Source organism: Agelaius tricolor, unplaced genomic scaffold (assembly GCF_023055355.1).
Source record: "Agelaius tricolor isolate 1412-34295 unplaced genomic scaffold, bAgeTri1.0.p SCAF_1, whole genome shotgun sequence".
Lineage (NCBI taxonomy): Eukaryota > Metazoa > Chordata > Aves > Passeriformes > Icteridae > Agelaius > Agelaius tricolor.
This window is the reverse complement of record NW_027269261.1, coordinates 60,174,315-60,190,579: the sequence shown is the minus strand read 5'-3', so window position 1 is coordinate 60,190,579 and position 16,265 is coordinate 60,174,315. Positions and strand designations below refer to the sequence as shown.

The window sequence follows — 16,265 nt, the reverse complement described above, 5'->3', positions numbered from 1 at the left end:
TTGTGGACTCTCCCTTTGGCATATTCCTACAAGCTGGCTGCAAGGGTACTTTTGGCCAGAGGTGGTTCAGAGACCTGCTGCACTGCTCTGAAAGATCTGTCTGGCCAAGTGTGGGAATCCTTCCCATGAACAAATGGGGACAATCTCATTTCTCACCAGCCACATGGAAAGGGAAGGAATGAGATTTCATTCAGTAAAGAAAACTAAAAAAAGTAACATAGGAAAATTAAAAGAAAAACCAAAAATCCATAACCCACAACCTTTTCAATTGTTTCTGCTTTCTTCTTGTCTGACTTTACTGAGATGAACGGAAAAAACATGGTGGAGGAATCAAACTATTACAAACACAAAATCAATACAGCTAGAGGAAGAACAGAAGTATCTAAACCTTTATCAAGTACCTAATTAATACTGTGATTGGAGCATGAGTTATCTTTTCAGAATACTTTAAACAGATCTGTGTTATCTTGTAGTAGGCTGTCTCCCACTTGCTTTGGGGAAATTGTCTATTCCCCAAATTTCTGCTCCACTCAACATCTAGGCATAGAGACTGTGATTTTAACCAAGTATTATGGTACTCAAGCCCAATTTTATCTCTTCTCCTCATGATTTAAACTGGTGTCTGTGCCACCAAACAGAGGAAAAATGTTTTTAAGTGAGCCACAATGCCTTCATCCTACTCCCAGTTTGCATTTGTAAGTCAAGAGAGATTTTGAAAAAGTCAGTGAAGCAATTCTAGTGTTAGACTGACACAAGAGAGATGAGGATCAGGTCACATATCCTTAGGCTGACAGAGTTTAATGAAACAAGAATTGTGGATTAGGTCATAAATACTAGAGGCATTAATAATCTCCTCTTCTAATTACTATTCCATTTGTGGCAGACAGTCTGCATACTTACTCTATTCAGAACATCTTTATTTCCCCAGGCCAAATGTGCATTTTTTCCTTAAGTACAGTTATCATGAATGAACACTCAAGAGAGCATACATTTGTTAGAATATTTTCTTTCTAAGCTCAGAAAGACTCTTTTAGATAGGACTAATTTAGAAACTCTGTTCTCCCTGCATTAAAAGAGGTTGTAAATGGAAATAGTGTGGAAAATTATGTAGACATTGATTGCACTGTGACTTCCTTCAAACTCTTCTTGAATATAAATTTCAGAACTAAGACCACTAAGCCTGTATGTCAAATTATTTTGCAATAATAGCTTTATATGGTTTGCTAAGATAAACTGTATAAGCAAAGACAACTTTTAAAATTTGTGATGACACACTATTACTCTGTCCATTTGATTTTAAAATCTTACTATTACAGTAGTTTAGTGCAACTAAAAATGCAAATGCAATTCACCTTTCACCAGAAAATGTTCATTCAACTTTTTATTGTTTGATTATTTTTCTGCATTTCATTCATTTGGGAACATTCCACTTTTGACTGTTCTCACTGTTCTCACTGTTTACAATCTCCTGTTGAGATGCTTTAATTTTAAGCACTATAAGGAACATATTTTTGTCCTCGGAATTCCTGTCAACAGAACTACTGAGGGAAATTCAATAACCAGCTCACAAACTCTTTTTCAAAATTACTTCTCTATATATGAAACATTGACATGTTTTAATAAATTGATAGATTTAAAATATTGATATATAGCCTTTTCACAGATGTATGTGGTAAAAAAAAAAAAAAAAACAAAAAAAAACAACAAAAACAATGTTAACAGTATTATTTCCTTAAAAGAAGAAACTGCTTTTCTATCAGAAGAAAAAAAGATGCAAAATAATTTGGCAGGAAAAATGGCAGCACAGCATATTGACCAAAAGAAGTGGCACAGTGACTATGTTTCTTTTCTTTCTACCAGAAAGAAAGAAAAGTTGTATAAAAATGATCCAAGAATCCCACAGACAGAGAGAGAGGTGCTGCACATATTCATAAAAATTTTACATACCTGACTGGTCGATAGATTTCCTTAACACCAATGAACTGGAGCTGTTCCATTATATCTGGAATGCTCGCACAGCGGGTGAGGTTGATTCTCGGGTAATAGAGCAGGTATGACAGGCACATTTCATTCCTGGTGCTCAGACCACCCTGAAAATGGGATTTTTCATTAATCAGGGTAGCACTGGAATCCCACAAATTAAACCACTGATTAGCATTCAGATGCTAATGAAAATGTATCAGAAGGCCAAATTTGACAAGTTTATCTCGTACATGAGGTTGTCAAGTAGCAAGAAGCTATTACATAATTAATTACAAAATACTCTGGAAGCTCAAGCAATAGCTTCTAAGTTAAAAGACATCAGAAAGAACACCTGTGAATAAAATAAGGCTCATATTATATTGAAGTGTACTATCTGAGAAGTTCAGGTTTGCTTTCAGTTGCCCCCAAGGTACTTAGATTAACCACATTTCAGAAAAGTGGAACAGATAAGGAAAAAAATCTTGTAGGACAATTAATATGTTTAATAAGAAATTAATTGAGCTTTGCCTAGTAAAACAGAGGCTGGGATGGAAGATTCATACTCCTTACAACCTATGAACTTAGGTTGTAAGTACATATGCCAGTAAAAAGCAAGAAGGAAAAGAATTATTTCTATTAACAGATAATGTTGACTCAAGAAAAAATGAGCATGCATTATAAAATTAGTTATTAGAATAATATTTCTAGCTAACAGAAGAAACAGATTCTTAAGCAATCTTCCATTGAGAACCATGGGGCAAACAACCAACTTAAAATTAATCTTGGTAAACATGGACAAGATTATAAACTACATGTTCCTAAATCCTGGGTGGGAACACTTCCACAAGTCTCATGGAACCACAGGAATAGGAATGGAGAAAACACATGAGCCAAGAGTTAGTGTGGTCACCACACAAGAAAACAGGACAAAAAACTCAAAAGCCTTCATTCTTGCTCTTTTGCTTTTCATTAAATAACTATTGCATATGCCTACATGCAATCCATTACTCAGGGAGAAGTATCCCTTTGCTCTCTGGATGCCAGGAACAGCTTTTCCCTGCAAAACAGACAGCCCTCAGGTCTCACTTCCCAGAGGTTTGGATCCAGCCACTCCCCCAGGAAGCAGCATCAGACCTTGGCACAGGCAGCTATATCCCTCCCATAGACATAGTGGGTTTGGCATCACTCTATGTGCTCCTAGACAACTGGGACAGTGCAGCCCATGTCCGAGTAACCAAATTTACTTCACCTCCAAAACCTAGTGACTGCACTGCAATGCCCAGTGCCTCTGTTAATCTATCAAGCTGCTTCTGGGAGACTGTGCCAAACCAGAGCTGGACACCCTCAGCAGGGAGGATGGTTTCCCAACACCTCTTCCCAACCCAAAGGACCTTCATTCTGCCTGGATTCTGTATTAGGCGCAAAACTAAATAGTTGGAAAACCTTCTGATCACAGCTTATCTAAAAATCAATACAAAAGAACTGGCAATTACAATTCCAGGAAAAATGCGTAACAACTTCATAAAAATGATTCATTACAGTACGCAGAATTTGCATGTTAATACATGTTGTGAAGAAAGCACTCCTTATACCAGAAAAGTTTGACTTCTAAGGATTTTTTATGAGCTGACGTGCTTATTTTTACAAACTAGTCATATGAATGCCTTAAGCAAAAGATCAGACCAAGATCACAATAGCTCAGATGACTTTAAAACCTAAGAATCTACGAAAGGAAAGACAATAAATAGTTATGTGCACACAGGAATTAGTAAGTAAATTCACTTTTTTAAAACAGTGTTCTGTGAAAAAGGTTTTAGTCCCCAATATTATCTGTGTACTTATTTTGATCCACCAAAATATTGCTTACCCACGTCATGCGAATTCGGTCCACAGTACTGTAGTGGCATTCTGTGACTAAATTATCACCCTGAAATACAAAATTTAGGAAGTTCACAGTTCTGAACTTTATCAACACCAGCTTCAGGTAACCACAGATGACAGCAAGCACTCAAGTAATAAATATCAGAGCAGTGGATATGACGTTTTGAAAGAGTTAAGGATTAGGCAATTGCCATATGTTAAGGCCTTGGCACTTAGCATTCATATTATCCAGATCCTCAGGGATCCCCCATGGATTTAAACAGTTTTAATAAGAGTGTTGTTTGACTTTCTTTTAAAATAGCAATGAAGGTACCCAGTTACCATCCAATTTTCTGGAAAATTATATAGTAGACAATGTAAACAAATTATTCTTGCTGCAAAACTCATCCAGTGCTACTTAACCCAGGCTAATTTACACTGCCAACTTCAATAGAAATATTTGGCAAATGAGGAAAAGAAGGCTTTCCACATCACAAAAACAACTATATCTCTGCCAAGCCTGGGAGTAGAGGAGTGGCAGGCAAAGACTTCACTACATTGACAGATATGTATGGGAAAGGCTGAATACTTACCTTCTCAAGCACATACAATTAACTTTTTGGTGTCTTGACAAACTGGTAATACTTACAGTCTGGTAATACTTTAACTCCCTATACCTAATCAAGTACAAATTTGAAAATCCCCGTGATAATCAAGTCGAATTTTTTTGTATCATCTTCCCTTATCAACCATTATGCTTCCCTAAAAAGAAACAGATCACCCTTCAAAGGCTGAGAATTTCTCCTTTCCTATAGGCTGTTTCTCCAGATCAAGGCTAGCACAATCTGTACTCCAGACTGCTGGAAGAAGGTGCATCAGCCTCATGTCAGCCAAATGGAGACAGAGGTTTCTGAAGTAGCTTGAGCTGGCACAGTGTCACTGCTTCCAGTGGGAATACTCTGTTCCTGTCAATGAGGTCTCTGGCTCTCGTATCTTACAGACTGGATAACATTCACTAAAATTGTTCCTTCTGTGAGACTAGATCTGCTGCTTCCAAATGGAGAAGAGAGTGCTACTATGTGAGGAAAAAAAATAACATGTGCTCCACAAGCTGAAAGAAGGTTACACTCTTGGGAGAGCTTGTAGAAAGAGAGACTAACAAGAACTTACATGAAAAATCATAGTATTAGTTAATTGATTAAACTGTTCTCTGAATTACACCAGATGATGTATGTAAAGTTGCACTGGTAGTTTTGCATAAGATGAAAATGAAAGGCATAAAAAATGGTTCTCTTCAGAGAAAGACTTCCATCTTCTACTTGACCTAGTTTTTTTTGTTGTTCTGCTGTTACTATCAAATGCTCTTTATAGTTTTTCTGTTGTCTATTCCCTTATGTTCTTGAATTTGAAGAGGCCTTCTGTTATAATTGCATGAATTTTCCTAAAAATGTTACAGGCTTTCTCTGCAAACCTGTCATCTTCTGCCAGCCCTCTTCCTAAACCCTTCAACCTTCTTTCTTGAAGGAGGTAACTTTGTCTTTGAGGCCCCTAGATTATGAGAAATTTTACTTCAAAGAGTAAATTCTGCACTTGAACATCCAGGTTTTGCTGTAGAAATTAAACTATAAAGTTAGCATTTTAGCTTCTTGTCTCTAAAGTACAAATATCAAAGTCTTACAGTGTGGGAGAAGAGACATAAGAGAGAAAGGGGCTTGAAGAGAAGCCCCTGAAGTTTAAACCATGGGGCTCCTGACCATACTTGAAGTTCAGTCATTTCAATGTTCTTTTCAGATCTGTCTCCCTTAGTGATTCCAATTGTAAATAAATTCAATTTTTTGGCATTTTGCAACTGACAATTTAAAAACATGCTTGTTCACATGCACCAGGACAAGCTGCTCTCCTGGACAGATATGGAGCATCCAGGCTTTGCAGCATTAAAATTTCTGTCATCATGCCAAAACTTAAATGTAGATACTGGGTAGAACAAAAGAAAAGTGAATAATTTTTAAATGAGTGACACACTAAAAATGCAGACTCTTTTCATGCAATAACTATGCATAGCTATTGCTTTATAATATAATTTTAGTTGGAATATTTCTACAAGTTCTGTTGCACTATTTTCAGGAATAGAGTAAATGGAGTTGTATGATTTCTTCTTTCAAAAGTTTTTGTTTACTAGTGAAATATTGGATGGAACATGAGCATGGAGTTTTACTCCCAACAAGAAAAAGTGTGAAACAAACAGAAGACTTGGCTGATTTTTAAACAGGTTTGTAAGGCTGGATACTTGCTGGGTGCAAATACTGAAGATATGCTACTTGGTTCCACAGCTCTGTAAAGCCATACAGAGGCATTTCCATTATTCATCTTTCTGGATGGATGAAGATGGTACAGCCAAGCACACAAGGGATTTTCTAATCTGCTTTGTTCAAACATTTGTGATCGTAAAGTTCAGGTTATTATGGCTATCAAATGCACCCAAAGAATAGCTTGATTTGATGAACCACGCCAGTTCTGTGGTGACTCATGTGGACACTCCCAAGACACTGAAACTTTAATGCATGAGTGACTCTGAGATAAATGGAAAAATTCACAGAACATCCAAGAATTCTATGATGTTAGGCTAAGAAATTCTGTGGCAAATTTAATCCTAAGGTGAGAAAATGATAGGCACATGATCTCTTAAACACTTCCAGGAAAAGTATTAAGAGTGCCATACTGGCAAGATGGTTCTTTCTTCATTCAGGTACTGAAACTCCTGGAAGTTGAAGTCAAACTCGTCATCATAAGCAAGTAGCTTCTGCTCCTCGCCATTGTGGAAGTGGCGCATCCTGATAGCTCTGCCAGCAAGGTGAGCATGGAGAAGTACTGCAAACACTTGAATCCCAGCAGGTCTCTCAGCACCCAGAGCCTGGCCAAGAGAAACCAACACCATCAGTGTTCCCAAATGAAAAGTAATGTAATGTAATATAATTCCATCTACAAATACATTCATTAATGCATTTTGAATTCACTCAGTTTACTGAAAAATGCAGTCTGGAGCAAAACCAAAACATTAAGTGAAATTCAGGGTTTATGTCCAAAAAAGGCTGGGGTTTTCTCTGTGATTATTTTTTAAAACAAAAACATATTTTTACTCCTATATGAACCCATTTGTTAAAATGAAAATCAACTGGACTGCAAATAATTCTCAATAGTTTTAAGACTTTCAAAGGAATAGTACTAAAACCTGCACATTATTTTGGTGGTAATGGCTAACACTAATGAATGTGGATGTTTATTGTGAAAATGAATTTCTCTGCAGTTATGAATGATGCCAAGAGACACACTTTAAACTGAGAGGTTGCAGTTGTAACATCCTCTACTTTCCATCTTTAGGTGAACTGGTAGGGAAATACCATAAGTTTACATCTAGAAGTTTTTTCCAGGTCAAATACATTTGAAAATTAACTTTTCCAAATTGACACAAATCTGGCATCACTCCCAATCTAGCTGACATCTACTGATCTAAACTTTATGTTGAGTATGGTCAGCTTTAATTCTTGTTCAGAGCTCAAGGTAGAAATAATCTGTCATCACAATACCTTTCAAGAACAGCCCTAGGGTCAGAAGCCTCATGATAATGGATTGCTCAAGAGTTTTAAGGCTGAAAATGCCAGGACAATACCCAACATTTAACACCACCAAGAACAAATCTAAATTTTATATCTAATTTAGCCTTCATTGTAAACCATGTTATTAATTCAACCTTTCCCTATAGATGACAAAGTATATGAGAATCTCCCATTATACAGTTACCACAGATTTTAGACAGTGCTTCCATTAACTGCAGAGATATATAAATTTTCTTAATGAAACCAAGAACTTAATAAATGTAAAACCTGCTCAGGTCTTCAGTTTCTGTGGCTGGTGTAAGAATACCTTTCAGGCTTTCACTTCATCATTAGAAGCCTTTTGCACATTCCCAGGTCTGAATTAGTCTAAACTTTTTTTTCTGGGCTAGCTATACCAAGTTATTAATAGCTTTGCCACAGAAAGCAGTGTATGCTTACATAAACACAAAATAAAAAGCCCTGTGTCATCCATTATTACTCAAATAAATAAAGCAGCCTGAGTAGTGAGCATGCCAAGTACCCAGTTCAAAAGGACAACATTTTGGAGGACAACATGTACCATCAGATGTCTTTGCTCACATCTTTCAACTGAAACTATCAATCTTTCTAAGAAGCTCAAGTGACTCTTCCAATTATTTCCATGAATGAAAACCAGTGGATTCAGGCAAGGGACATACCTCTTCCAGACATTCCAGTGTGCAGTGACCCTCTGACACAAATTCAGGCATGCCTGGTGGGATATTGTGGAACAGGCTGACCCAAAGACCAGCTTCAATAACCCCAGCATCGTATTTCCTTAAAACTGGAGTATAAATTAGCCTCAAACCAGAGTTATCTATCAAGCCTGCAACAAAAGAACACAGTTAGCTGTGGCTAAAAATCAGATTTTTAAAGGAGAAAAAACCCCAAACCATATTGCTTCATGTTTTCCATGCTGTGTCATAAGTTTTCTACATGAAAATCAAGGAATCAATCTCAATATTATGGAAATGTGTGAAACCATATGCAGGAAGTGTTTTTTCTCTTTAAAATTTTCAAGCCACATGTTCTCTTCTATTTGACAATTTTATCTATTTCTTCATAGAAATGGGTTCTACCATTAATTATATTTTCCCTTTGCTTTGGATTGCCTGTTACATTACAGACTACCTGAGATGAAGAAAATACATCCCTTTTACAATCTTTCCAATTAAGAGAGCATCAATTAAACCTGAAAATTGCCTTACTAAATCCCACACTTGTAGACAATACCCCCCACCTTGAGTGAAGCAGACAAGAGAATTACAGAGTACGTTAATGTACTCTGACTCAAGGACTTATCTTGATTTCAAAAATTGGTTTAAAGAACCGAAGCCTGCTGTTTGGAGGCTGTGTTTCTAAGAGTCAAAATAATACAAATCTATTTTGTTCACCCACATATGTTTAGCCATATGTGTTTGTTTGTACATCTATTAATAATTTATGTTGCCTTTATCATCTAAATGCTTAGAATACTTTTCTTCTTTTAGTCATTTTTATTTGTAAAGATATACACAAAAAATTATTAATCTGTTTGTGCACAGGAACTAAATTCTGTTAGCTCATCTATTCATCTCTGTATTTTTGAATAATAACTGAAATAATTTCAATTTTGAAAATGAAAAATTCAAAAACATATCGAATATCTCAGAGAAGGTAAGATGCTTCCTAATGACCTATATTAGTCTTCTGAAAAACAAAGCAGACATAGCAGTGCCTGAAGCCAAATTTTACATCAATATGATATCAGCAGTCTATTTTAAGATAAGCAAATGTCAGAGGTACAGAGCAGGGACTGTTACACAGTCACTAAAATAGCTAAGATGGAGTAGTGCATATAAATATTAAGGAACAAAGGATATGAACTATGCATAGCCAATTAAGAATGGTAGTCATACACTCTTCTGTATGGCAAAACTCTGGTATGTCAGAGTTTCTGATAAACAATCTCAAAACAGGCCACCTTTCAAATGAGAAGTGAATGTTAAGGACTACGAAACCAGAAACAGTGAAACCCATCCATGTTAAACTAAAAAATGTTTCAACTCCTCCTAACTGGGAGCCAAAAGCCACTACCAATCTGAGTCACTTAGGAAAACATTACCCCAGGTCACAATGTGAGGCAAACAGTGCAGCCTTTCACCAAACTGGGAAAATGCAGGTGCCAAAACCCACAAAGGAAGGTGACCCAGTGGCAGGTTTGCTGTTGTGTCAGGAGAACTCATTTGTCCCCACCAGAAGCAGATGGAGCACCCAGGTCTGCTCTCTTGCACTCCTGGCACAATCTTGCACTGTGTATTTTGCCAGGGAGGAGGAGAAGCATGACCTGGATTACAAACACGCTGCTCTGCCTATGCTGTCTGAATTTTCCCAGGTCTTTTGGGACTGTCCCAGCAAGGCAAAATTGTTCCTATAGCTTAAAAGGAAACAAAACATTACCAATTTCCAGTTTTTCGTATGTGCCACTTCAGCTAAACCAACACTATCATACAGCACAGTAAATTAAAATGATGGATTTAAGAACGCAACCAAATCAAAGGGACACAATTTTTCAGCACATGGTTTCTTGGGCTTTCATGCAACATTTGATGAAAAAGCATACAATATCAAGGATGCAAATTAAGTTTATTGCATCCCACATGCTGAAAGCACAGAGTCTGTCACTAAATTAAAAAAAATTCATTAATTTAAAAGATGAAGATGGGAAATGACAGTAAGGCATAGCCCACATAGAAAAATTTCTTTTAACACATAGGGGTGTAAAGAAAGGCCAGTATACTATGCTGCACTGGATTTTACTCAGTTCATATGTAGCAACCACCACAATATTCTTGGGTACAGTAGGTTAATAAACTTCTGTAAGTATCTTTCCCAGAGGCATCTTCAAAGTTCCCCTGATTTTCCTGGGATTTTTTGTTTGTCCCTTTTACTTCTTCTAAATATAAATTAAATTCAGGAAGAACAATTTTAAAACACTATTACAAATTAAAAGCTTATCTTTTAAGATAAACTGATTTTACCCAGTGAATGGTCTAGACACCTGCATTTATATTACTTCAGAAACTGTCCACTGTTCAGGTAGATGTATATCTAAAAAATACAGAAAAAAAAATTCAAGGGCAATGAGAAAAACACTGTAAACCAGGAACTATTGATCAGGAGCAAAAATAACCCTCAGCTTTTTATTTGCTCTGTTTGCCATGCAGCCAGGGATGAGCACTTGTGTGTAGTACATTTTCCAGTCTGGCATGTTTTGAAGCCTGTGGGGCTACAAACCTTCTGTCTCTGATGGATTGTCATAATGCACCTCCATAAGGACAAACAGAGGGTCGGCTGCCGTGCCAATGGATAAGCCAACGTGAGGAGGGTAGGTGAAGCCCTGGAAACCAATACACACAGAAATCAATACAGAGTTAAGGTATTTTTTGCCATAGTTAAGAGTTAATTTCTCTTTGTAAGTACATTGACTCCTTCTTGAAATGATATCATCACTGCAAGATATCATCATATTAATAATAAAATTTACAAATATCACTTATTTTACAGCTTTCTGAACATGGCATTGTGATAAAATATACTTATTATGTACTCAATAAACTTAAAAACTATGTCAATACAAAATAGTAGATCTAATGCTTCCCAGAGGACAAGGCTCTGGGCAAACTAGTCTAATTTCACCTCTGACCCTGCTTTGAGTAGGAGGCTAGATTAGAGACTTCCTGAGGTCCTTTCCAACCTGCATTATCCTGTGATCTTATGATTATTTATTCTGTATTTATTGTTTGAGCAGAAAAGGAAAATTCCATTTTAAACTTACAAACATTGCATCATCAAGCACTTAGTCTGACAATAAAACCCTTATGAAGAAATAAATCAACATTTCAAATGTTCCCAGCTTCTAAAAGCAGTAATTTCCAGGGAATACTGAGGTTGCATGTAATTAACTTGCTTTTTGTGCACAAATAACTCTATTCTAAGTAAAATTATTTGAACGATAAAGGTGATCTTTATGGCTATGTTTCCATTAGCAAGCCAATAAAGAAGCAGCTCTGCATGGTGAAACAGCTTGTGCTGGACCCACTGCCCCCAAATGATGCTCCTCTGGACAAGCGCTGGTCAGGTCCCATTTATTGCTCAAGGTGCTGAGTTCACCCCTGCACATTTATTTTAACTTCATCCCAGAGAGGCCTGTGCAACTTCTCAAACCACTCATGATGATAAACAAAGATCTGTAAGTGGGAATAACTGGGAGATTTACTTCAAAAGGTCACTCCTGATTCAACCCAAAATACCAGTATCTCCTAAGTGAACTCATTTACCAAATTCACTTTAATTGGAATTAATCTGCACCATTTTATAGTATATAGATAATATTTTAATGTGCAATTTCACATTCTAACTTTCTGAAATGTGCAATTTGAGATTCCAGCTTTCTGGAATCCAGCTTGATGGACATTAATGAATTAATTGTAGTATATATAAAAATAATTATCACCTTCATTCTACATAAGGGTAAGCTAAAGTTAGTGAAATGGGTACTTGGGCAAACCTGAATGTAACCCAGATCTGTCAGATTCCTCTCTACAGATCTTTAACAGCAGGATCATCCTTGCAAAAACCTCCATAGGGCTTGTCATATGATAACTTATTTATATGAGTTTTTAATTTCACTTAGATTAAGACAGTTAAAAGTACAAATACTAGGTCAGAGCATAGCTGATGGCAAAAATGCACAAAGCATACACCAGGGATAATGCTCCTAGTGGACTACACTTCTTTTGATGGGTCCATGTAACAACTCTTGCTTCCTCACACTGCAGCATGTGCAAATGGTTTTGGACTGCAGGCTGGCAAACAAAGGTTCCAGAAAGTTTCATTACCCCAGTCCCTCTCTGTGCCCAAGCCATCATTTGGGTGGGCACACAGTGAATCAAGGGTGTAAAGAGCTGGGATTCTTTTGGTAGTCATGCTGTGTTATGTCAGCTGAAAGCATTTACTTTAATGCAGCCTAAATTAACATGAAATAAGCTGCAAACACAGCCTGGGGTGAGCATGGCATCACAGCCTGTATTTTCAGTAGATATGCCCCACTGCCATATATAAAGTGGTCCTTATGCTGGCCCTGCACTGACACAGGATCTCTCCATCACAGAAATGATGTTTCTTTGCACAGGTAAGAAACTTCAGAATGATATGCCTGAATGGGGCAACAGTGAAACCAGGTCCTGGTGAGGCACCAAATTAATTAAATTCATGTATAACTTCATTTGGAGAGTTGTGCCTCTGTGTCTTTTATGAAGCCTAGAGACACTGCTTTTCTTTCTGTCATTATCCACAGGTAGCAGATACTGGTCATTGCTGGATGCACTGTATTTCCATGTCAGATAAGACAAGCTGATACAGCAAGAGATTTCCATGCTCCAAAGCTATCTTTCTCCCCTAAGGCATCAACTGCCTCTCTACTATTTTCATTACTTTTGGGTTGTCACTCAGGATTACCACAGCACTACATATTTGAAAGGCCTAGAGGAGGTTGAGGACTTACTGCTGAGGCATTTAGGGATCCCATACCCTTAAGAACACACAGATTAAGTAATCACTAATATACTAGGAAGAAATTTCCTGATGATACACACTCTCAAAAAGCCCCATTGATGAACCATGCTAGACAGACATTCATCCTACCTCTCCTCCAATGGCCCAAGCAAAAATGACTGTCTCACATGTAAGAAAAGAGTCTGGCATGTTGGGGTGGTAACACTCGTGCCCATAGTCCAGAACACTGTCATTCAAATTGCTGCTGCACTGGTACAGGAGGATATGGTGCACCAGGTTCTCGTGGCCTTTTTGGATCAATGGCTGAACCTGTCAGTGGGAAAATTAAAAGAAAAAAAAAAAAAGAAAACATATGTCAATGTGACTATTTCAATGCAGGTATGAAGACAGGACTAAAAATTCTATGGTATTTTCATTTTAGAAGAGGAGACTCGATGTTAGATAGTACTTAGCTTGAGACGTAACCCCAGGACTCTGCAAACTCAAGGAGTGAAGTTTCCAAAATTTTCATTTTGCCCAAGTTTTCTTTTGCATCTCTGAGGGTCAGGAAAAACATTCAGCATCTGGACAAAACCTCTGTTACAATCTTACTTGTTCTCTCTTCTCCCATCCTAGCCTTGCACTGTCACTTTTCTTTCTCCCTGCCCAATCTTGTTTAGCCACATTCCAGCAGGAGGGGGGATATAAACCAGCTGAAAATGTGTTCTGCTGAACCAGCTTGGTGTCTGAACTACTCAGAGGTTTTCATCCCTGTTTCTGCCTCTTTTGTACTATTTCAAAAGATGGCTGCCCATAAATTCTGTATATCTAGGGTGAGCCTAGAGGTATACCCCACATTCCTCAGCAGATCAAAATGGACTTTGAAATTTTTTTGACATCTACAAGAAATCCGATTTTTTTCTTTTTAATTCACTCAGTTGTAAAGACTTTATTAACATGAAGTCATTCTTGAGAAGTTGGATGCTCCAGCCTGTTTATGGCAGGGATGAGCTGGAGGGCTCTCAGGGGTGCTCCAGTGCCCCCAGTATAATTACACCACAGAATTTCTGCATAGGCTAGAATTATTTAATTTCCATGTTAAGTGTTCACTCCCTTTTTGGATGGGTGATGTTAAATCATCTCTGTCAGAGATGATGTTCCTGGGGCAAATATGAATACTTCTGAAAATAATTATTTTGCATTTCAGAATGATCATATTCCACCAAATACTAGCATATAGAGGACAGTATTAAAATGAAAGGAGATCTTCCCTTGCTTTTCCTTTCAAAGATTTCATCCCATTCTATCATATCTACCTTCAAGTTCAATAAGATAAAGATTAATACTTTCACAAGAAAAGTAAAGCTTCGACAACACAATTCTTAAGATGCAGGGTGCCATGCAGTATTTCATTTCAGTATTAGAAAAGAGAGGGTTACTTTAAAAAGGAGAAGAATATAAATGCATCCTAAATTTGCATCCATTTCATTTTGCAGGCACATTCATGTGCTACTGGAGGACAACAGGGTAAGCAGGAGCAGTTTATTACATTATTAAAATATTGTCAAAACAATTTCTCTCTCCTCATTTTGTTCAAACCACTAGATTAATTACAAAAGAGGAAGGGCAGGAGGAAGCACCCAGAGCCTGTGTGCATCAAGGCCACCCTTGCTTACAAGAATCTGCAAAGTTCACTGAAGTTGGGCTCTTGGAGGGGTCAGATGCTGCTGAGCACCTGCAAGAGATGTCCACCCAAGAAGAGCACAACCCACTTCACTGCACTTAGAAATCAGTGGAAGGATGCCAATTGATTCAGATGCACCAAAGTTATATTCTGGAGGCAAGACTGAAATACTCCATAGGGGATCATCTGTAGTGTTCTCAGTAATCCCTGTTTCAGTTAGCATTACCATCATGGTGAATTACTGCACTGTGGAAGTAAAAGGTATTTTTGAAGAAGATGAGTCAGTTTTTCCATGAAATAAGAATGTATTCCCCAATATATCAGACTGAATGACAAAGATTCAGAAATCCATTCCAGCTTGATGCTGCTTCTTCCCTCTTTCCATCACACACCTGCATATTTATCCAAGTACTGCAGAGCCCAAACACAGTCAAAACAGGGCAGCTTATATATTAAATAACAGAATGTGCCTCTAGATTTTTGAAGCTCTGCATACTGTATATGTTAGTCAAGAAAATGGTTGTGGGAATATTATCCCTCTATCTACCAAGAAAAAAAGGGAACTTTTGTCCCAACATGTGATAGTTCTGCCTGCTGCCTACAAGGTCCCAACACCTGCTGTGCTTACAATCACTACTTCAAAACCAGCTTCCCCTCAAAACAATGGGACATCACCAAAATTAGAAACTCACATCCTGTCACTAGTTTTTAGTGTCAGTTACCTAAACAATTACAGCACTTCAAAAAGCAGTTTTGTTCAGCTTTCTTTAGTGAAGAAAAGAAAAACAAAAACTAAAACAAATCCTTACACATCTTTCCAATGCATCTTGTAGAAAAACTTACATTCTTCAGATGCAGAAATAAATAACAAAGAGCAGCAGTGAAGTTATGCTTTTCACACATTTTTATTACAAGGTGGTTAAAGAGAAATTTCTTTTTCCACTTTTAAATAGCATATAAATAAGAAAGAAAGAAAATACTAGAGAGGTCGAAATTATATTTAAAAAAATCTTAGGAAAATCTCATTAATCCTGCATTATTCCAAAATGCATGGAAATATTTTAATGGCTAGCTCCTTAAGGATCACAGCACTACTGCTAAATGAAACAAGAGAAGGAAGAGGACCAGAGCTCTTAGACACTTCTCTGATCTGAAGAATAATTAACTGTATTTACATACTAGGATAACTTCAGCAGAAAACAAAATTACAAAATACAATCCCATACTCTATTGTAGTGTTTAACTGGAGCAGGAGTTTCAGTATGTCATTCTATATCCCGGGTGAGTGCTGCCCCATTTGCTCAGCTATTGGTCATTTTAGCTTATAGAATAGATTAGTTATTTAGGCTGCCTCATACTTCCTCTCTGACTTTCCACAAAGTACATCTGTACAGATCACTTTGCTCCAAGCCAGAAAGGAATTCCCAAATCTCATTTTTTTTCCTCAAATAAAAACAATCTTGTCTTCTGGCCAGCCTTAAAAGTAATGATGAATAACAACTGAGTTTCTCAAATAAGGATCCAAATTCAGGAAATTGTGGTGCATTCAGAAGTGCACGTTAGTAGTCTTAGGTGTAAAATTAGTTGCTAAA

At 37.3% G+C, this 16,265-nt stretch overlaps 1 protein-coding gene across 1 annotated transcript in view; it reads right to left on the bottom strand.

Annotated features, from left to right (window-relative positions):
- The window catches only part of MOXD1 (monooxygenase DBH like 1), a 49,777-nt gene that overhangs the window by 3,853 nt on the left and 29,659 nt on the right, over positions 1–16,265 (bottom strand). The window contains exons 5-10 of the mRNA XM_071436461.1: positions 13,140–13,319; positions 10,731–10,833; positions 8,114–8,280; positions 6,542–6,733; positions 3,830–3,889; positions 1,948–2,090 (exon numbers count right to left, since the gene is read on the bottom strand). Of these exons, the coding sequence (XP_071292562.1) occupies positions 1,948–2,090; positions 3,830–3,889; positions 6,542–6,733; positions 8,114–8,280; positions 10,731–10,833; positions 13,140–13,319 (845 nt within the window). The remainder of the gene's footprint in view (positions 1–1,947; positions 2,091–3,829; positions 3,890–6,541; positions 6,734–8,113; positions 8,281–10,730; positions 10,834–13,139; positions 13,320–16,265) is intronic.